Here is a 21,174-nt window from a genome sequence, read left to right as displayed (position 1 = left end):
TTCTTCAAACCCGCAGCGTTTCAGGCAGTCCTGCATGCAAAAGGGATTTTGGGAGGTGTCTGGGCAATAGGACCAGGGGATTGCTCTGTGCCGCTAGCTACCAAACCGGGCACCGAGCTGTCCCTTGGGTGAAAGTGGAGACCAAAGCCCGGCTGACTGTCGGTGCGTGCTGGCTGCCTGCTTGGGTGCTGCCGCCGGCCAGCCCGGGCTCCGGGGCCGTGCACGGCTGCTGCGGGAGCTGCTGCTGGCCCTGCTCGCTGCTCTTACGGCTCTGCAGAAGTGGACTGAGGGCTCAGTAGCATCAGTCTGGTTGCGATGGTTTTATTTATGAAGCATTCATCCAAGCTAATAAAAAGCAGCACAAAATAAGGAACTATTTCAGTTAACGAGATTAACCAAGGCGATAAAACCTATCAGTGTAGCAATAGTGTTTCGGTGCCGTGGTGTAGAGACTAAGGCAGCACCGAAGTCTGCGGCTCTTCTGGAGTCGCTGCTGGAAGGACCCATTGGCTGGTGCTGTGGGCTCCCCATCAACGGTAGCTACGTACCATTTCCAAAATAAGGATAGGTACGGAGTGGTAGGGCTCAGCTATGGCTGAGCCCGCTGCCTTTTTGCAGCACAAACCCGCTGTCTTTCTGCCTGTGTCTGTGCTGCTCTGGGGAGGCAGGAGGGAGGTGGGGTGCTCAGGGCAGGGCTGCAACCTCCTAAATACCCTGGGGACATGATCTGGAGCTGGAGGGATCATAGACAGCCAGTGTAAACCCTCTGGATCCTGGCTTTGCTTCTCCACGTAGCTTCAAGAGAGTTTCTCAGGTGTGGGGGGGTGAGGAGGGTCTGGGTGGGTCAGGGTGTCTCTGGGCAGATGAACAGCACCGCTCACTCCTGGGCTGATCCACTCAGACATGCACGGAGCTCCTCTGGAAAGAGGCATGGCCGGATCCTGACACCTGTTGCGGTGATTTTCTGCTGTTGCAATGGCGCAAAGAAGCTTTCAGGGCAGTTTGACCAGCCAGAGGGTCAGAAGGTGCTCCAAGCGAATTAAAGGTTGGTTGTTCATAATATTCCCCTCATAATGTCCAATACAAAATCCATAGTCTGCAGCTCGTGAGCAAGCTCGTCACGAGGCCTTAATACCCCAACCGCAGCCCTTGTTATTTACATTCGATTGAAGATGTAGGTCATACAATATGTTTTTTCTCTTTGCTGATCGGCTGAGTGTAAAAGGCAGAACCCAATTTTCAGTGGCAGTAGAACTGCTTATAAATTCAAATTTTTATTTCTCTGAGCAGTTTTGTGACATTTGCATTGTAATTTGCTGTTTCCATAAATATTAGAGGTTCATTTGCTGGGATATCCATCCAGAACAGACGCAAGAGGGTTATGAGCACAGGCTCAGGGAAAGAGTGAAGACTGTGGGTGCCTATCAGGAGAAAATGGTTTTGTGATATCTGGCCACCCTTCCCTCTCACCCTTTTCTGCGTACATACGGCTGATGCATGTACACCCATCACCATATATTTTTTTTTAATGCCCAGGTGCTATACCATAACATCCTGCTGCTTCAGCAAGGGGCACGGTTCATTTATGGCTCTTTGATTATGCAGAGTTCGCATTCATCCTTTCAGGCTGAAATCATTCGCGTCCGAGGACAAGGAGAGAACTTTCCCACCCAAAAGGGAAATGATGTTGCATTACTGAGCGACCAGCCCAAGTAATAATATAATCTTAGAAAAATGCAGTCCCCTTGAGTAAAGGAAGCTCTGTAAACTTCAGCTCCTCCAAGCTGTTAGTGTAGCTGTTGCCTGTGTTATAGTAACGCTGCTGTGAGACCCAGTCTACTGAAGTGCTCAGGAGAGAACAAGGGAAAAAGGGAATAAGAACCAGTTCCTGCTTAAAATGAGGACCTCTTGTAGGACCCGAATGTTGTCAGGTTTATAATACAGATTTTAGGATCTTGGGTCATATCTCTTCTTTGCTGTTAATTTGTTTTTTATCTCAGCTGGGTGCTGAATGGGGTGATGGTCACCCCTGGTCCTGAAGAGCTTGGAGAAGGGGCAGGCAGAGCCAGGGTGAACGGAGGGATCAACTGGAGGAAGGTAAAATGATGCGAGGTTTCCACTCACTGGGGTGCTGGGGTCAAAAGCGTGGTTGTGTAAAACCAGGGGAGAAAGAGGCTCACTTTTAGAGCTGTCAGTGTTTGGGCAAACCCATGCAAGGGAGAGACATGTGATAAAGTTACTCTGGGAGCAGTACGTGTGGTTCGCTCTCTTCTGCTCGCCACAGGGTGTGTGGCGTTAGTGTGTGCCGTGGTTTATTTTGGGCTCTGTGGGTGCTGAGTGTGTATGGGTCCCACGGCTGGGGCATGGGTCGAACCACGGGGACTCTCCTTGGTATGGGTGCAGCACCTCTCCAAGTCAGACACTCACTAGAGTCTTCTCTAGCAAAGTGCTGGTCTTCATAAAGTCTGTAGGAACTTGCTGTCTTGGAGGTCTCTGCCTTTCAGGCTAATTTGTTTCAAAGTAGGAGGACAGACAAAGCTGTCTCAGGAGCTTCATCTCTTCAGAATCCAGTAAAAAATGCATGAGATGATATAAAAATATCATTTTTAAAGGGCCTGAAATGCAAAATCCAACCTATTTCCTATAAGCGGGGCGCCTATAGGAAATATCCTACAAGCTGTCCCTGCTCCCGTGCTGCTCCCCCCAGTCTGTCCCATGGCTTTGGATGAAGGTATTTCCCGTTGCCTGTCCTTTGCACAGGCAGGGCTGTTGAGGAGGGTTATATCTGCTTCTGCATCCACCGTGCCCTTGACTTTGAACCATTTGATAAATAGTTTTGCAGTTGGTTACTTAAGCATCTCCCAAGCTGCAGTCAGCATCTCGGCTGTGGGCGAAGGAGCGCTGCTGCCAAAAGTCAGGATCTGTGTCGAGAGCTCCTAAGATTTGGCTGCCTTTCCTTAAAACCCCAACTCCTGTAGTTGTCATTACAGGAGAATTGCTTAGAGGGGGAGAAAAAGAGCTTCTGGCTGTCAAGGTGGTAGATAAAAAACCCCTTGCAAATGTGAGCTGCAAATCCAGGAGACGCACAAGAAGTCCAGGTTGGCTGTATTTAAAAATACCACTAGCTCAAAGCTGATCTCCAGAGGCTTTTGAGTCCAGACGGAGGGGCCGTTTCAGACACTCCTGCTTGGCAGGTCTCTGCCTGTGTGTCTGCAGGAGAAGCGCAACCATCTTAATTGTCTCGCTTTGCTAGGCAAAGAGAGGGTGCGCAAAGAGGTGCAGGGCAATGCAGCAGGAAAATTGGGTGCAACCTCGGTTGTTTTCTGTCCAGCTGTCCGAATACCTTGTGCAAGTGCCTTGACCTTGGCAGATTGACTCTCTGCTGGGAGAAGCAAGCTCCATCTGCCTTTTCATTCTTTGCAAGGACGTGAAGCTAGGAACACTTTTAAAACTGCTTTTGCAGCATCTCGACTGTGGACAGTTTAAGCCGTTTGAGGGTGACCGTGTCACTTGCAATGCAACCGAATCCTGCAGGTCCTTCCCTTTGCCCCCCTGCGTGAGCGCCCCAGTTTGGGTTCCCAAGACAGTGCTTGCAAAAAGTCCTCTGGAAACGCCGTGACCTTTGTGGCTCTTTTGCCAAGGCAAACACGGAGATGTTTGAGGGACCTTTTGCACAGTGGTTAGATGGCAACAAGGATCTTGCAGCTCAAGGCTGGGAGAAAATACCCGTTTCTTTTTAACCCTGAGCTCATTTAGCTCTGGGATGAAATCAGCTGGGAAAGGGCTGAGGAAGCATCTTAAATGGTCTGATAGATGAATTGTTAACCGGGAAGGGTTAATGGTTGTCCCAGGGATGCGGCACAGGCTGCATCTCCCAGAGGACATCGTGTTGCACACACACATTCAGGGCGTTTTTCTCAGCATTTTTCAGTGTGGTGTGATGGCAGAGGTTTTAAAGGCCTTTACAGGAATCAGTCTGACCTCTCGCCTCTATAACAAGGCAGACATAGTTGTCATTTCTGCTACCAGAACCACCCTCAGATTCCCTCAGGGATCTCCAGACCATGGAAGAAACTCTGTGCAGGAGTTTTGGGCTGATGGACAGGCTCCTTTGGGTTAGCCAGTAGCAAAGGAGGGCTCTTTTTTCCCTGAAGAGCACGCTAAAAGGCACTTCTGCATCTGGAGTGACAAGAGGAATTTGGACCTATAGAGCACAATTATCCACGTCACCGCTTGTTAGGATGCTGGCGTTAACACCCTTCCTCTTGTGGAAAATCTCTAAGCCCTGAGGACCGGCGTGAAACATCACGCTCTGTTGAACTTCGCTGAAGCGGGGATGAATCACACTAAGTTGAAGATTTGGCTTCAATGTATTATTGGAAAGATACCTTCTGTGATAGCCTAGCAGGAGGGTACTGCAGCCCACCCAGGGCAGCAGGACCTGTCTTCGGGGGAGGAGTATGCGTAAGTTGAAGGGTGGAGGTTGGAGTTTGGATATTTGAGGGGTTTTTGGTTTGCTTTGGTTTTTTGACCACTCTATAAAAGCAAAAGGCAGGTCTGGAAGGGATCTCAAGATATCTCCCAAGGGACCTCAAGACATCTCCCCTTGCAGGATCACCCCAGAAGATGTTTATCTAACATGTTTTTAAGAATTTACTCCAGAGAAAGGTTGCACAGCTTCTCTGAATAGCTGTCCTACTACATCTGTGCCATTATAGGTAAGAAAACACTTTCTTATCAGGGAAACTGTAGCAGCTGGTGGTTAAACCTTCTGCAAAGAAAGATATCCCATACAAGTGGTGGCCAGGTTTGACCCTGCGTAACTTCTAAGATCTCATGAACTGACGAGTTAAGGTAATTTAACAATCTGGGGAGGTAGCGCAAAAGGTAACCCTGTGTGTTGAACTAATTTCTTCCCCTGTGATGGGAATGAATTTCCAGGAGTGGAAACATCAGCAAACCAACTGCGCATGATTTGCTTTCCTTGTCAATTGGAATCAAGGACCCTGATTGTGGAGCATAATACTGCTCTTGTAATTCAGCCTTTATCTTTGTGCCGGAGCTGGGCATAATTGTATCTGTGTCTGGAGGGACAAGGAGAAGGGTTTCAGTAGCTGGTGCTCACAAAGGCATCTTTAGAAAGCTCCTTACCCCTGGTACAAGCTTGGAAGAGCTCAAAGGAAAATACCGCTGAGTAGCTTTAGGCATTTGAACAGTCATCATTGTTTGATTCGGATTCAGTTACAGGACTAACATCTAAATGTTAATTCTTTTTAGGACATTATCAGCTCTTTCAGCAAATACAGAATGGGGCTGCAGTATTAGAGTGGCAGCCAACCCTGCGGATAAAAGCCCTTTGAAAGGATGTTTCTTAGGAGGGAAACTTGATCAGAGAGTGCAGAATAATCGTGAAGATGGTCTTTTCTGAGGGACATGGAGCAAATATGATACATGAACAAAGCCAAATCGGGACCAGGAGGCTTCTGACCTGGGGAATGGGAGTACCAGCAATTTCGTGGCCTCTGAGAACGGTCCGTACCGTGCAGAGAGACATCCTCATAATCCTGTTCTGCAAATTGCTGGTACGCCTGGAGATCGTACAGTGCTGGGTAAGCCGTGTCACATGCTGGGTTAAGACCGAAGTTGATGATCACTTGATGGCAAGAGCATGCCAAGGCAGCCTGCGTGAGGTGGCTCTATGCTGGGTAATATGGGTCAGCGTGTGGGCAGATGGGGTTTGGGCGCAGACTTCTGGCCTCTTGATCTTCTGCGCTGCCTTGGTCAGCGCACAGTGCCCCTATGCACCCAGGTAGGCTGTGACCTGACCCTGACTCCTGTGAGTCCTCAGCGACAGCTCGGAGGGTGACGGCCCAATCCTGCCCTTCTCCATCACCCTTTTCCGCTGCTGGCCGCAGGGCTCGGCCACGGGGCTGCCTGCTGCAGAGCAGAGACCCACACGCAGCCGAAAGAAGGCGTCTTGTTTTCAGCCTCCCCGAAACGCAGGCAGAAAGGCCCTGGAAATGGTAAATCCCTTCCCCCCCGGTTCTCAGAAAGGAAACATGTGGCTGCAGAGGCAGTGGGAGAGCTGCACGGGGCGGCGGGAGGAACGCCTGCTCCAGTGGCTCCGGGGCTCCCTGCTCCTCTGCGGTGGCAGCGGTGACCGGCCAGCGGGGAAGGACCTGGCTCGTCCCTGGAAGAAGGAGGTCCGGCACCGTCCGGAGCCCCGCCACCGCTCCTTCCGGCGGCAGATCGGTGCGGTGTCATCTAGGAAATGCGATTTAGATCATCATCCTTTCGCAGCAGATGGGGGAAGGGAGGTGGGGGCCCTTATCTCTTCTGGGGATTAATTTCTCTTTAAGCTGCTTTATTTTTTTGCCTGTTTGCTTTTTTCTGCCCACGTCTCACCGTCCTTTGCTGGAAGAGTAGGAGCCACGAGAGCACCCATGGTTCTCACTGCCACGACACCATGCCCTGCATCCCACCTTCAGCTGGGAGGTGAGAGCTGGGTGTAAGGCTTGGGCTGCCATCAGTTTTCCCTTGGGATGGGGTTGGATTTTGCTAGTCTACGTGGAGGGAAGAATCCAGCGAGCCTTGTATCTGTGTGTCACCAAACTGCATCCACCCCTTGGTGGCCTTGTGATCCTCCTGCGTCTGAGAGGGCCCTTCATCCTTCTCATCCCCACCATGTCCTTGAGAAGTTGCTCAGTTCCCAGGCTGGTCATCATCCCTGGTGTGGCCGCCAGCCAGCAAAGCTCTTTGGTGCGTGCTTAGCATTAAGCATGGAGAATAGTTCCCTGGGGAGCTCTTCTTAAGTGCATTGCTGGAGCAAGGCTCTGGTCAAGACACCTGGACCAAAGCCCACCCTGCAGCCGTGGGCAGCATCGCTTGGCCCCCAGGGACCCGTGGCAGCTCCCAGCGTGGCCTCTCAACGTGGCAGCACTCCTTTTCCTACTCCCTTCTCCATCTTGCCTGTATTTATTGTCCCCTCCTGGCTGTAGGAAGCAGCTCCTGGGCTCAGATCGCTTTGGAGCAGGGACCTGTGGTTTTGTTTCCAGGGTCTGACATGAAAATACCACCTTGTTTCCTCCTGGGTCTGCAAAGGGCCAGAGTCCTCAGCTCCTGAGGTGGACGGCTCCTGCCACACGTACGCTTCACACCGCCGGGTATCGCTTTTTGATGTGCATTGAGGTTTTGTGCAGAAAAGTTTATGCTTCAGCCCATAGTTCTCATGGTTTTAAGCGCAATCCCTAATAATCACAAATACCAGTAGTTTGGTTTTTTTCCCCTGCAAAATCCATTTAAGTCAAATACAAGTCACTGAGCTTATATTGGGAGTAAATAACCTACATGGAATGACTTTGGTTATACATGAGGTCAGACAGCATGAGCTAATGCTCCCTTCTGGCTTTGAAATTAAACTTTTCAGGAAGCAAAATTTCATCCTGCAGCTTCTAAGCTGCTAGCACCTTTCCTTACAGAGGAGCCCAAGCCCCGGGGCTGCACAGTACTCTGTACCTTGTGAGGCTTCTCACCCTCTTATCGCTGAAATATAGCCCTGCTTGGAGGCAGTTTTCTTATATTACCAGTTTAAACGAACGTGGGCAGCTGCTGGGGGCATGTGATGGTGCGAGAAAGTCATACGATGGATTGTGATGCCCTGGTTAACATGCAAAGGGTAATCAATCTCTCCATAGCAGCAGCGGGCTAGCTTCCTTGGAAATATTGCCCCATGTGAGATTTTTACCAGTTGCAAACCTGGCTTACAAAAGCCAGCAACAGCATCATCCTGCTGTCTCCAGCCCTGTTTCTTTCCACTTAACCAGCGCTGTACACACTGCCATGGCTTTTTTTCCTTTTTTTCCCCCCCCCTTTCTTTTTTGCAGCCAGGATGTTTTTTCTTGCCTTTTTATTGTTCCAGTGACCTAGCAACTCCACTTTGGTGGAGCCCTGCCAGGAGACTTCCTCCCCGAGCCGTCTGACAGTCTCCAGCAGCACTGCCCTCGGATGGGAGCGCAAGTTAAAATGACACCGGGCTGGGTCCCTGCACGGCTTTTGCTCCGGCCTCGTGAGCGCCGGCGAGGGTACCGCTGCCTTCCCGCCGAGCAAAGCTTCCAGGGGACTTTAAAAACCCTGGAAAGAGGAAGGAGAAGTGCTGCGTGGGTGATATTTTCTATAACATTTCTGCAGGACGTTACGGAAAAGCCTGGAGGGTTTTAGAAGCAAATTAGGTGGTGCTGGGGTTTAGCATTTGGGATCCGCGGTGCAGGCAGGGTGGTTGGAGGCATTTCAGCATCGCAGGGCAGTGGGAGAGAGGAGGTGTGAGTGCTCAGAAAGCTGTGCTCTTCATGAGATTTCTTCTGGCTTATTTTTATTAATGTTTACTGAAAACAGTGAGAAAGAAATCCCTCTGGTAAGTGCTCCCGGGCTCTGTCAGCTGGTGCTGTGGCAGAGCTGACTTCACACCCCCGGGGGGCTGCAGGGGCTTTTCCCACATTAACGCCGGAGGGGACACTTCTGAAGTAGAAAATAAACGAGGCTGCAAGCAAGCAAATACAGCTAATTCAGGCTTTCTGCTCAGGAAAGGCAGCAGGGACACGGCTCCCGGGGCCCTGTGGCACCTCTATGGGCCTGGAGGCTTGGTCCCCTCTTCACTGGCTGTAGGGATGGATGGACTGAGATTTTACTGGAGCCTCAGCATGGCTGTGGGTTTTTTTAGGAGTATGGGTAGTCATGAGACAGCTTATCCCTGTTGGAAGTGGACTTGTATTTGAACATGTTTTCCAAAGACTCGACAATAAAACAGGAATCTTTTTTTAATTCAGTTGCCAAAAGCTGTTTAAAAACAAAAGCTCATGAAAAGAGGTTTAAGGCGCTGCTTTGCGCCCTGGGCTGGTGGTTTTCAGACAGCGTGGGTCCATGCGGTCCCAGAGATCTGCGGATTGAACCCAAACTGTCCAAGAAAGATGAGTAAGATACTCAGGGTTTCACAGGCTTCAGCCGGTGATCCAGGAGCCTGCACCTCCCCAGGGAAATGTTTAGGACACCAAAACTAAGAGGCTGGAAACCACTGGATAAGCAGGACAACATCCTGTCCCTGCACTGCGTAGGTTTTATCCCCAGTTGCAGGCGGGCCGTATGCATGCATCCCACACTTTTGGAAATGACCACAGGTTTCTGTGTGCTTTTTATTGTGGAGTACCTGTTTCTCTGCTTTAGGGTACTGCTTTTAAGAGCAATAATTGGATCCTTTTTTTTTTCTTATGGCATCTCTGAGCATCAGGCTCTGGGATCATGAATAAAAGGATAGGAAGTAAAGATGGGCTTTAGCATCCTCCCTGGTTTTACAGGTCCCGGAGAGGAGGTGGTGTGGATGTGCAGCGTGTTTTTGTCTCATAAAGCAGCACTGCAAGCAAAATGCCATGGCCTTGCATAGGAGGGGCTGAGGACAATGCTGTTGTCCCCAGCCCCGTGGGCACCCGTCACCCATAGCGGCCAGGTAGGTGTTAACTACCTGGACCTTGGCACTCGGAGCTTGCAGGGCCTGCTTCTGGCCTTAAGCCCCCATCGCCTTTCTTGAGCTGACGTATTAAAGCTCTAGTCACCCTTGGTGGCTCGATAAATCCTTCGTATTATGGTTAAAATGATTTAAGGTCCTGCGAATTGCTGTCCTGCTCTGCCTGGGACCCAGTGGGGAGAGGATGAGGAGCATGAGGACCAGAGTAAGGCGCTGCCAGGGGACGAATCTATAGGGTACCCCATCCAAACCGAGCTCTGCAGCAGGGCGGGAGGTGCTGGCAGGGCTCCTGCACCTCTTCGCTTCCCCATCCACCCTCTCTCGCCACCTTTCTTCATCCAGCCTGCATAATTCCTTTTATTAATATTGAAAGAATTAGCAAAAAAGGGTTGACCGCATGTGGTTAAAAACCTCTCGCATTCTTCCCGTGCTTAGTGCACACGAGGGACCTTCCCTGAGCAATATTATCAGCGTGTTTACGCTCAACTGACCCGTTTCAAGTATGAAATTTTTTTTTAAGCTCCATTTCAGCCCCCCCCCCCCCCGCTCCCCCCCTGCCTCGAACTGCTTCTTTCAGGGCAAGAACAAGGAAGGAAATTGAAAATCCCAGAGAGCCCTGGACGGTCCAGATTTAGGGCTGTAGCTTTTGTTCGCACAAACTCACTTGGCTCCTAACCGGCCTCCACCCATGATCCCGACATCCGCAGCAGCCGTTCAAAACAGAGCACAGAGCCCGGTCCCGGCCCCAGCCCCGGCGGGGACCGGCAGCTCCCCGTGCCACCCGCTGCGGGGCCGGCAGCCCCGGCTTTGCTCCCCGCTTCTCCTGCTTCGCAGCCTGCCTTTCCTCCTAACCTTTTCCTACAGCTGGCAAGGAGTTTTCTAAGTTGAGATGAGTTTTTTTTCCCTCCGCGAGCCTTGGATGATGTTAAGATTATGCAACGTTAACAGATGTGGGCTTTATAATTATAGCTGCCTATCCTCGGGAGGAGCCTGCTTTAGCTTCACGCGTGCTCAGCTCAGCATGGGATGCTCCTGGGGTGGCCGTAGCCCTGGCAAAACAGCTGCCGCATGGGCGGCCGTACCGGGATCGGTCCCCAGGGAATCGCCACCCTCCTGAGGAGGGACTGCTCTGGGGTGAAGGCCTGCTCTGGGCAGCCGAGCAACTGCCTTTGGCTTTCCTTGTATGCAAACACAGACTAAATTTGCGTTCCCAGGTCAAGGGAGTATTTTTCTGTCCTTTGAGGAGAAAAATCCCTTCTTCAGGAAGGCAGCGGGGCTGGGATAGCTCGTGGTGTGCCTTGGCTGGCTGTGATGCTCCTGCCAAATGCTGTCTGCAGGGATCCTGCTCCTCTGGCGTTAGCAGGGTACATGCCTCCTCATTCCCTGCCCTAAAATGTCTATAAGCGATCACAACTGCTGCTGAAAACTTGCAGTATTGTCCTTTTTGGTGTTGTGCTGTCCCATGGTTGAGCCTTGAGCATCACCATGACGTTGCCCTGGCAGCAGGCACCTCCTGGCCAGGGCAATGCCCATGCTGCACCCTGGGATGGAGACAGAAAATCGCTGGTCCAAAAAGGATTTTTCAGGAGTCTCACAAGGTAGACATCCAGCTGGGCTGCCAGGGGCAAACCCAAAGCCTCGAGAAATCAGCTGGAACTTGATCTGTTTGTCCTGGCCGCGTTATAACTCAGCTCCCAGCAAGCCGTGGACTTGTTATGCTTGCGAAGAAAAAGTAACTCCAAGCCTCGACCTGTCTGGTGAGCATCACTGCTAGTTTTAACTGGGAAGGAAAACACTGGTCCAGCGGGTGGCAGGAGGGTTTTGCACTGGAAGTCAAATATTTCTCTTGACAGCTGTGGTCACGTGGAGTTAAACAGCGGAAAGCAGTTGGCAGCTTAGGATGTGACGAAACTGTTAGTGACAAATGGGTACCTGAGCTAAAGGGCCCCTCTGCTTTAAGCCTTTAATGCATCAGGGAAGGCCAGATGGTCCTGAGTGTATTTTTTTGGAAGAAGCTTGCATCTGGTCCACCTGCTTCAGTGAAGGGTCATCTTTGAAGGCTAACTTCTGCAGGCAAGTCAGAGGAGACGATTGTGGTGGTCTTGCACTTCTGGCAGGCTTGACGGCTGTGTGATAAGCTGAGATTTCATGTCTATTTTGTTGAACAGCCTGATTTTTTCAGCTTTCCTTACTACATGCTGTGGGTTAGCTTTTCCAGCCCAGCTCATGCTCTGCACCCACCAAACTGGGGAGCTGAGCCCATGCTGGCGAGAGTATTTCCTCCCTGCACCAGGACCTGGTGTACCTTGCAGGGCAGACGTAAAAATGCCAGATGACTCTAAAAAGCCTGTGTAAATAATACCTTCTTATTCATCCCATCCACTCCCTGGCTGCACTCAAAGCCAGGTTTGCTGGCGCCCATGATAAGGGGAAGGGTTTTGCTTCGGTTTATTCCCAGCCGCTCTGCAGAGCCAAAAGAGGATAGAGAAAACTCCGAGGTGGATTTGCAGGGCGAACAACAACCAGACAAGCAAACAGCAGTATTTTACTTTTGAACAGATTGCATTCAATCAAGGGTCGTAGCTGAGGGTTTTTGCTGGCATTTCCAGGGTTATTTTTAAGAAGTGGCAATTAAATGCCTGCTGCAGTGCCCCGCTATATATTTTAGTGTGCTTGGCCAGAGCCCTTGTTGACATATGACTTGGCAACCTGAGAAAGCAAATTTCCCTGTCTACACTCATCCCCTAAGGGTTTCTTTAAGCATCTGCTGCTTTGCCTTTTTTCTGTGTAGCAAAGCTGGCTGCTGGGGCACAGTAAGCATGGGTTACACAGCTGAAAGCTTTTAGCAAGAGCGGAACGGAGAGAAATTCAGTGCGCCGCCCTCCAGCACACCCAGATTTTTCAGCATCGGGGCTGCTATAAATGGACTTGCGGCTTACAATTACAGGCTGGGTATTGGCTTGCAAATGAGCATAGCAAGCGTCCCCTGTGACTTTGCATCCCCTCATCCAAACGGGGACAAGGAGCCGCTTGTTCCATGGGACAGGAGGTGGCTCACAGTGGGCTCCAGACGGCAGTGGCTGCTCAGTGTGCTCGGCGAGGTGGGCATCGCAGCCACGGCTAGGGCTCTCAGTAAAGGCACCCAAGGGGCTCTGCTCCACTGCGGCTCTTGGCTCCTTCGGCCTCGTGGTGCTCGGACTGCCAGGATGAAATGCAGACTGTCCTACCTACGTGTCTCTTTTTTCTTGTTGAGTTCCCACTGAAGCTATTGCAGGTGGGTAGAGGAGACCACTCCTGAAATTGCCACCTCTGGTGTGGCAGGTACAGCAACCCCAAAGGAGACACTCAAGGCAAGGAGGAGTAGGTGTCCCGTGGGTGTTTCTCTGAGGCACAGCTTTCTTACAGAAAGTGCTTGGAGGCCAAGGAGAGATGTGCAAAGCTTAACCTTCAACATCAGATCTTTCGGGCAGAGACTGAGCGGTGCCTTTAGCTGCTGCCTGTGTATCACCCACAACCCTATTTTGAGATGCCATGTGCGCAACAGGCACGACATGTCCCAGAGATCTCGTGGATCTCTGAGCTGCAAAGTGGGGAGAGTTCCCCTCCCCAAATATCTGATTTTTCTCAATTTCTTGAGAGACTTCAGACCCTACATTGCAGTTTCCCTAGCCAGGCTCCCATTCTGCCCACTCAGCAAGTGGAGCGTGCGTCGGGCTATTCCAGCCCAGAGATTGCATTTTGGTTATAAGGAAGATGGGCAAAACTGGGATCTCGCTGTTTCAGATGACACAGCCATGATTTGGACTCACTTTGACTTGTTGTGGGCTTTGAAGAGCATCTGAGGCTGCAGTGCCAGCCAAGCCTCGTGGCTCTCACATGGGGCAGGGATGGTTGCTGCTGGTTTTCATGGGACCGACGTGCAGGGAAATCCTTGCACGGCTCTGGCTGGTACCACGGGCTGGAAACCCCGATTCCCCCGGCAAATCTCACTGGAACTGCTTACGGCAGCTGTCACTAGATGCTCTGCTCCAGGCAGTATCAGGCTGGATGACAGACCCAAGGCTGAAGCTACAGCACCGAGTCCTGCTGCTGCTGCTGCCGGCAGTCGGTGTTAATGATTGAGCCAAGAAGTTGGCTACTGAGTAATGTCTTAAGACCTGATTTGGGAACATGTTTATATTCTAGAGCTGCACATAGCCATCTGTGTGCTTTTGGAGATCCCGTAAAGCATGTAATGCCTATTGACATCCCTGGGAGAAGTCATTTTTGGGTCCATGAGATACAGCAGATGGTAGAAATGCAGAAGAAACTTGTGCAAAGAGGAGATGAGATTGCTGCTGTTATACATCGGCACAGTGGGAAGCAAGTGGAGGGAGGAGAAGAGCTAGCTAAGCTAAAGCGTTATGCTGGCTTGGGAACCAACATTTATTCCATAAATGTGTTTGTTTATTCATTTTCTAATGAAAAAAGAAAATTATTCTGGATAATGGGAGAGGTGGGAACTTGGAGCAGCCTTCCAGCAGGAGCAAGAGAGCAGACCGAACACTTTTAGGTTGGAGCAGGAGCTCCGGCCATGTTTGCTCACAGAAAATGGACCTGCAGGTGCACAAACTTCTCCATCTTTTTTCTCATGTTCTGGTAGACATTAATGTCAGATACACCAAAATGTCCATCACCTTGTGGTGCTTCAGGACCTGGATGGCCAGCGTAATCCACAACATACATTGATCTCTTCTGTCCCGGTGCCTTGTGGTGGCTGGATGAGTTGTGCCAACCCTCCTGTTTGCCCTGCAGTTCTCGGCCAGCTTCATGCCGGGTCTCTGGAGGTGGTAGGATTCGAGATGAGGCATCCAGCAAGCACTGGCCGAGCGGAAAGAGGGGAAGAGCTGTGGGGCCCAGCCCCCTCCCATCACGCCCTCGGGATGGGGCACACGGGCTGTGCTGGGCTCTAGCTGGCCATCAGCTCTGGAGACCTACACACTCCTCCCATGGACTCCACACGGCATGTATCATCTCCATTGGTTATTTGTTTAAGACTTTCTTTTTGCTCCTTTAAAGATTATTTCTCCTAACATACAAAAAGCATGGGGGTGCTGAATTGCATTAATCTTGTGCACAAAGGTGGGTTTCAGCATTTGGCCCCACAGACCGATCTAATTTCCACTGGTATGAATCCAAAAATAAATTTCATGTCTGTGTTTTGATTATGCAAAATTTTCTCTAGTGTAAATGAGATCAGAGCTTGGCCTCAGTGTTACTCCAATGAGCCAAGCCTGCACGTCCTGTGCTGATGGGATTTTAATTTTTTTCTTGTTTTTTCTTTCAGTCGTCGAAAGCAGCCATCAGGCGAGGAGAAGTTCGGACATGGAGATAAGGACTTCTGGTGCTCTCATGGACAGTGTGGAGGTGGTGACGATGCTGGCTGGGAGCAGGGAGCGGGCATCGCTGCCTGCCAGGCACGGTGCGGTGCCAGCGGCGAGTGGGGTCATGGGGCACGTTGGTCCCCCCACCGGTGGTGGGGATGTCACCCCACCAGGAGCAGGATCCCCGGACAGCCTGTCTGCTGGGACAGTGACCCACCTGCCTGCCCACAGCCATCCTCCCGGTGAGTTTTATTGATGCAAGTGTCCCTGTTTGCCGTACCCAGCCCATGGACCGAGCGTAGCTGGTGGGTTAGGAAGTATTCCCACCTGCTGCTAGAAATTCAGATTTTTGGAAGAAATCCAGTCCCAGGAAAGCTGGGTCTTTTTTAACATTACAATGAAGGTGATTCTCGTGAGCGGCTGTTGTCATTATTCACCACCCAGCAGCACTCCAGAGAGTCCTGCCCATCCACGGAGCTTGAAGGCTGCGTGCAGAGCGGAGACCCCGGCATCCCCATGCCTCCTCTCAGGAGGAGCTGAACCCCATCACAAACCCAACCTAGATTATAAGTGCCTGAGTTAAAAATATCTGACCAGCCGTGTCATGATTTGTAGCTGAGGTCCTCACGTGGAAATCGTGCAAGTGAACACTTACCTTTGGGCTTGTTCATAATCTTCTCATTTGGTGGGACTGTGGTCATGAGTAAACCAGTGTACTTTTTTAAGCATGCACTAAACCAAAACCTGTTTCCCACACCAGAAGGACAAGGCTGGGCTGATTGCCCTGTCCCCACTTTATTTTTTATCTTAATATGCCTGGGTGAAATAAGTGTCTTGCTGAGATATGAGCATAGAGGTTTTCTTTAATTTTTTAATTCCTCATTTTTTTCTGCTTAGGGACTAAAGTGTGGAGCTGGCATGCCCAGGCTGCCAGCTGCTGGCTGTCCTGATGTAACCTCCTTAGTGCCTTCTGCATTTTTAATGTTTTTTAAAAAAAATCTGGGTTTCTTTTGCCATGTACAAATGAAGACAAATTTTTAAATGCCGATAGTTTTTTGTGCCAGAAACCCTCTGTTCCCAGCAATCCCTCTTGCCGTGTGCTCTGCGTTAAATAGAGGAAACGCGGGGGATGCAGCAGTGACCCTACCTATTGCATATGGTGGGGCTGGGTACCACTGCGGGTGATGCTGCTGCTGCCCCAGCCGAGACAAATTAACTTGTCCAGGGGGAAGATGACCCTCTCTGTGTTGCTTTCTAGCTGCTGGAAGCCATCACCGTGCTGCAGGCAGCCGGGAGAGAGGCAAGAGGGCTTTGGCTTCTCCCAGCACCCCTCCATCTGCCGAGAAGACGCCGCTGGTTTTGGCAGCCGTCAGCACGGATTTGGCTGAGAGGGTGCTGGGCGGGCACGGCGAGGCCCAGGATGTGGTGGGGTTTGACAACGCAACGAGGACAGTGCTGCTACCTTCATCTGCGGAGACTCGTCGCCCAGGTAAGCCATCCCAGTTCAGCCTGGGAACAAGGTGGATGCTGTTCCCCAGAGAAACCGGGCATCGGTTAAGCCTGGCTCCGCTGCACTGCTAGAGATTTGTGCGCTGGATCCGGCCCTCCATCCTCACCATGTGCTCAGGGCAGTTTTCTGCCTCGCTTCGTGCACGAAGATGGAGAGAAGGATCCGTGTGGCTTCTCCTGGCCTTGAAAATTATGAATTACTTGGTGCAGCTCCCAAACACAAAGTTGCTGTAGGCAGAGGACAGACGAGGGAACTGTGGGCTGCAGGGGGAGGCGGAGGGTGACAGCGGACGATGCTGGGTGGGCAGCTCAGCCCATCTCTGTGCTCTCATTTGCTTTCCCCCATTGCCTTGCAGGCACCGGCGGCCCCTCTCGACTGGCGAGAGGCTGGGTGGGCACGAAGCCGCCTGGCAGCCCTCCCATGGGCACTGCAGCCACTTCACCCGGCCCCTCGGGGAGCGGCGGGGGGACGGTGCAGCCCCTCCCCAGCACCCCCTTCCCTGGCTCTTCTGGAAAGCCCCAGTCCTCCCCCCAAGCTTCCAGTACCCAGACTGGTGCAAATCATGTCATGCTACACCCCAGGGATGTCACGGGAGACTCCACAAGCCCTTCGCTCACAGCATCGCCTGCCACAGACAGCGCTTTTGGAGGTGAGCTTTGCTGGCCCGTGGATTTATTTTATAGCTTTAAGAAGCCTTTATATAGCTTTTCCTTTCTTGAAACAGAGAAGATGCTGTGTTTTGCATGCGCTCTGTTATTATTTGGATGGTTAGCTGACATTCCCCGCTGAAAGAAGGAAAAAGCAACGGAAAAAATCAGTTGGTCCAAAAACCCCCAACATTTTCCACTTAAAAAAACCAAAAAAGGATCTTTGGACCTTATCACCATGTTTCCTGCAGGGTGGGCATCTGCAGCTGTGAAGTATCTTGGCTGGTTCAGTGCCAGCTGCAGAGCAAAGGCAAGGTCCCAGCCCCACCTGAGCTGTGTGTCCCACCTGAGCTGTGTCGGTAACCCACGCTCACGGCCATGCCGGGTGGGTTTGCTCTCGGCTAGACAGGGTGAGATGCCTGTGCTTCAACAACCTGTACAGGACAAAAACCCCGAGATTCCTGGGCTCTGCGGCTTCCCCTCGCTTGCTTTGCAAGCAGCTAATTTCTGGAGCTCTCGAAAACGGAGACTTTGCCCCACTCCACATGAACTATTGAAAGCATTGGGTTCTCACACTGACACATCCCTTCCCTCTGTCACGGCAGCTGGGGCTGCAGAAAACCCGAAGTCCGGTATCCGAAGGGCAGCGCCCGGCTCCGCGGCTCAGTCCCTGGCCTTGGCACCCTCCTCGGTGGCCCCAGCGTGGGAACGTTTCCCTGCGTCCTCCGCAGAGCACCGGCTCACCCCTTCTCACCCAGCTTCAGAGAGCACTGCCACGGGTGAGCTCGGTTAGTCTACGATTTGTTGTTTTACCCTATTTTGTGCTTCCTTAAGCATTTTTCCTTGTGTCCCGTTAAGCCCTGGGATGTGTAGTGAGCTGCAGGCTCATATGGGAATGTGGCCGCACTCAGGTTCCCCCCCTTCGTTGTTTGATGCCGTGTTCAAGCTACAAAAAAATAACTGAGAGTGCCTGAGCCTATTTCCACTAGTCTTAGAGCAAAGGTGGGGTTTAAAGGCAAGTCCCCGCAGTCCTTGTCCCCTGTGGTTTCCCGCTGGCCGAGCCGCCGTGGCTCTCATGAAGCCGTGCTGTCCTGGCAGCGAGCCCCGGGTTTTGTGCAAGGTCTTCCTGCGATGAAGGGATTCATGCCTTTCCAGAAGAGCACTTTGTCTAGATTGAAAACTTCCTATGCTTAATATCTGCATGTGCGCTGTAAGCATCTGGGAAGAAAATGGATCCATCTGTTTATAATTTCATATGTATAAATCCAGGTTTTTTTATTGTGCCGTAGCCATTGGAAGCAGCTACCATCCATCCAGCGTCTCGGCCACGGAGAGGAGAGTTTCAGATTTCCCCACCACCGGCACCTCTGTTTCCACAACAGCCACCAAGGGTGGAGAGAGGACGTTAAGGTCTCTGCCAGCCAGTACCAGGCTGGCCGATGCAGCAGAGATTTCCACCTCTGGTACCGAAATCACCAGCTCTTCAGACCAGACCCAGTCCCCTGGGATGTCTTTGGGAACCCAGGGTGGTGGTGGCAGAGATGCCACAGACCCGTTACTCACAGGCTCACCGTCTGCTTTGGAAAGCGCTTCCACGAGTGAGTTTCGATAGCTAGCTGTATAACTCAGAACATTATTTAAAGACTCTTTATAAACAAAATACATCCTTTTTATTTTAAAGAAAGGAGGAATAATATTGTATTTGGCACATTCTGTACATTTAAAAACATTTCACAGAAATGAAAGTATGGATAAATATTATTCTTGTTGGAAGAGGAGGATAGATTTTCCTTGAAAACTTTCAGTTGAATTTTGCAAGCAATAACTTCATGAGTTCCTATACAGAGACCATTTTTTCCCCTGTCTTAATGATTTCCCAGTATTAAATATTTCCGTATTGAATATTCACACATACATTGTGTACATCTACTGATAGCGGGATGAAGCCTACCCAGCTGTTTTCATTCACAGTGTATGCAGTTTTATATTTCTTTTCTCCTTTTTTTAGCCTTTAGCAGCAATTACGAACCCAAGAGCATCCCTGCTGCAGAAGAGGCGACGCTGCACTCGGACGCCCGCGGCGCTGACGTACCCAGCGTGGCAGCGGGGGCACCGGGGTCCCCCGCAAACAGCCGCACAGCCAGGGTGACGAGGGGCTCTGCCACCAGCACCGACCCCACCAGCTCTTTGCGGGGGACCCTCTCTTCCTCGGGGACCGGGACACGCCGTCCTAACGGCTCACGGGAAGCCACCGATCTCCCAGAGCCTCCCGGGGAGCCTTTGCTCACAAGCTCCCTCTCTGCCTCCGAAAGTACTTTCAGAGGTAAATTTGTTAGTCTGAAAGTTGGCTGCTTTGGGGCTGAGCAAGATTCCGCATCCCCACGCTGTTTTTCTTTAGATATGGCCATCAGTCACTGTTGGATACATGGATATTTTTATTACCGGCTGCATCGGGCTGGCAGCGGGGCTGGTGGGAAGGGTGGGAGTGGATCTCAGCTTTTGGGTGAAAAAGTGAAAAACATCAGTGTCCTCATTGCTAATGAAACTCCCATGCTGGGAAAAGCAGCCATCGGTTAGAAATAAGTGCATGCACTTTTTCCCTGCCAGAGACACGTTTGCTGGCGATTTGCAGCCGTCGCCTGGTGCTGCGTCTGCCACGCAGGCTGGTCTGTAAGAGCGGCGGCATTTTGGGACTCCCCACAGCCACGACAGTGCTGACTCGCCCTGTCCCCTTGGAGTGGTCCCAAATAAGCTCTGCCCCACCATTCACCATCAATTCACAATTAAGCCCATTGCTCTGTGAGTGCAGCTCCTGCTCCTGGTGAGCTGGTGAAATATTGGCATCCCCAGCGCTGCGGTTTGGGAGAGCCCTGGGGCGGCACGCCTGCTAAATGTGGGGTAAATCAGGCTGGGTCAAACACCAGGCTGGGGCACCGCGGTGTTTCTGAGCATCTTATGGGTGAGGCTGTGTCCGGCCCTGCGTGCCCGATGCTGGGGGGGACTCGGCCGTCAGCCCAGCACTAAGACAGCAGCTTGGCTCTCTGGACTGTCACTAGAAAATGTAAACCAGGCCTGGTTTAGCTCATCCTCTAGGTTTGGTTTGAAGTTAGAGGTGTATACTCCTTATTTAAACAGGCTCAAAGGCAGCTTAAATGCATAAATTGGGTATTGTGCACAGCCTGCAGCTAAAAAACATGGGTTTCAGTTGAGATTTTCATGACTTTTTGTAAGCCACATGTGCTTGAACATAAGGGATTCACCTCTTCCCAGAGCAGCACCTTTTCCAGCTTGAGAGCTTGGTCTATTCAGCTTCTCAACGAACAGTGTAGAAATGTACGCTGTACAAACAATCCCTCAAAGGTATAGCTCAATACGCATAAATCAAACCCGGTTTTATTGTATCTTAGGTGTCAGAAGCAGCGACCGACCAGTTAACAGCTCAACAACAGAGAAGAACGCCCTTGCTTCCTCTCCCACCAGCACTTTCGTTGCAGCCACGGCCACCGGCAGCGGCGGGAGGCCCCCAGGGTCTGCCACAGGCACCAGCCGATGGGCAGCAGAAGTCTCCACGTCCAGTAGTGACACGTACAGGACCTTGGGCACGATCCGATCCTCATCCGTGTCTTCTGTGAGAGACACCTACGGAGTTCCTGGGTCCAGAGAAATCACAGATTTCACTGAGCGGGTGGCAGACCCTTCACTAGCACACTCTCCTTCGGAAGGTCCTTCCCCAGGTGAGCTCAAGTTAGGAGTGAAATACCATTTTTCTTGTGAGTAAAAAGAGGACTGTTACTGTATCTTACACTTGCCTGACTCTTCTCTGCTATGCAGGATATATTGTTTGGAAGGATGTGTGTGATTTTGTGTCTGAAATATTTCAGCTCTCGCTTGACCAAAAAATGTGGTTTGGGCTTTTTACAGAAAGGGCAGATGTGTGGAAAGTTTCATTATGCCAAGAAAAATAATTAACTTTCAAATCACGATTCTTTTTTTACTATCTCCAGTTGCTATCTCCATTTTATAGGCAAGAGAACTAAGCAAGCAAGGATTAGACTGTGTCCCTGCAGTCCCAGGGACCAGATTTCAGTTCTTGCCCTCTGTCCTACCCCTTGGACCATGCTGCTTCCCAGAAATTGAACC

The 21,174-nt window shown here is 51.2% G+C and overlaps 1 protein-coding gene across 11 annotated transcripts in view; it reads left to right on the top strand.

Annotated features, from left to right (window-relative positions):
* HEG1 (heart development protein with EGF like domains 1) overlaps positions 1 to 21,174 on the top strand; it is a 56,378-nt gene that overhangs the window by 4,891 nt on the left and 30,313 nt on the right. For 5 of the 11 annotated variants that reach the window (XM_030017488.2, XM_030017479.2, XM_030017478.2 and 2 more), the window contains exons 2-8: positions 14,841 to 15,119; positions 16,136 to 16,366; positions 16,743 to 17,036; positions 17,640 to 17,822; positions 18,324 to 18,632; positions 19,043 to 19,357; positions 20,442 to 20,768. In XM_030017488.2, coding sequence (XP_029873348.1) covers positions 14,841 to 15,119; positions 16,136 to 16,366; positions 16,743 to 17,036; positions 17,640 to 17,822; positions 18,324 to 18,632; positions 19,043 to 19,357; positions 20,442 to 20,768 — 1,938 coding nt within the window. Of the gene's footprint in view, positions 1 to 960; positions 1,046 to 6,404; positions 6,496 to 11,255; positions 11,272 to 14,840; positions 15,120 to 16,135; positions 16,367 to 16,742; positions 17,037 to 17,639; positions 17,823 to 18,323; positions 18,633 to 19,042; positions 19,358 to 20,441; positions 20,769 to 21,174 lie in introns of those variants that run through there. The other 6 variants (XM_030017482.2, XM_030017481.2, XM_030017486.2 and 3 more) reach the window with 5 other exon arrangements.

This window comes from Aquila chrysaetos, chromosome 6, assembly GCF_900496995.4.
Source record: "Aquila chrysaetos chrysaetos chromosome 6, bAquChr1.4, whole genome shotgun sequence".
Classification (NCBI taxonomy): domain Eukaryota; kingdom Metazoa; phylum Chordata; class Aves; order Accipitriformes; family Accipitridae; genus Aquila; species Aquila chrysaetos.
Note: the sequence above shows the minus strand (reverse complement) of the source record. Positions and strands in the feature narration are given on the sequence as shown.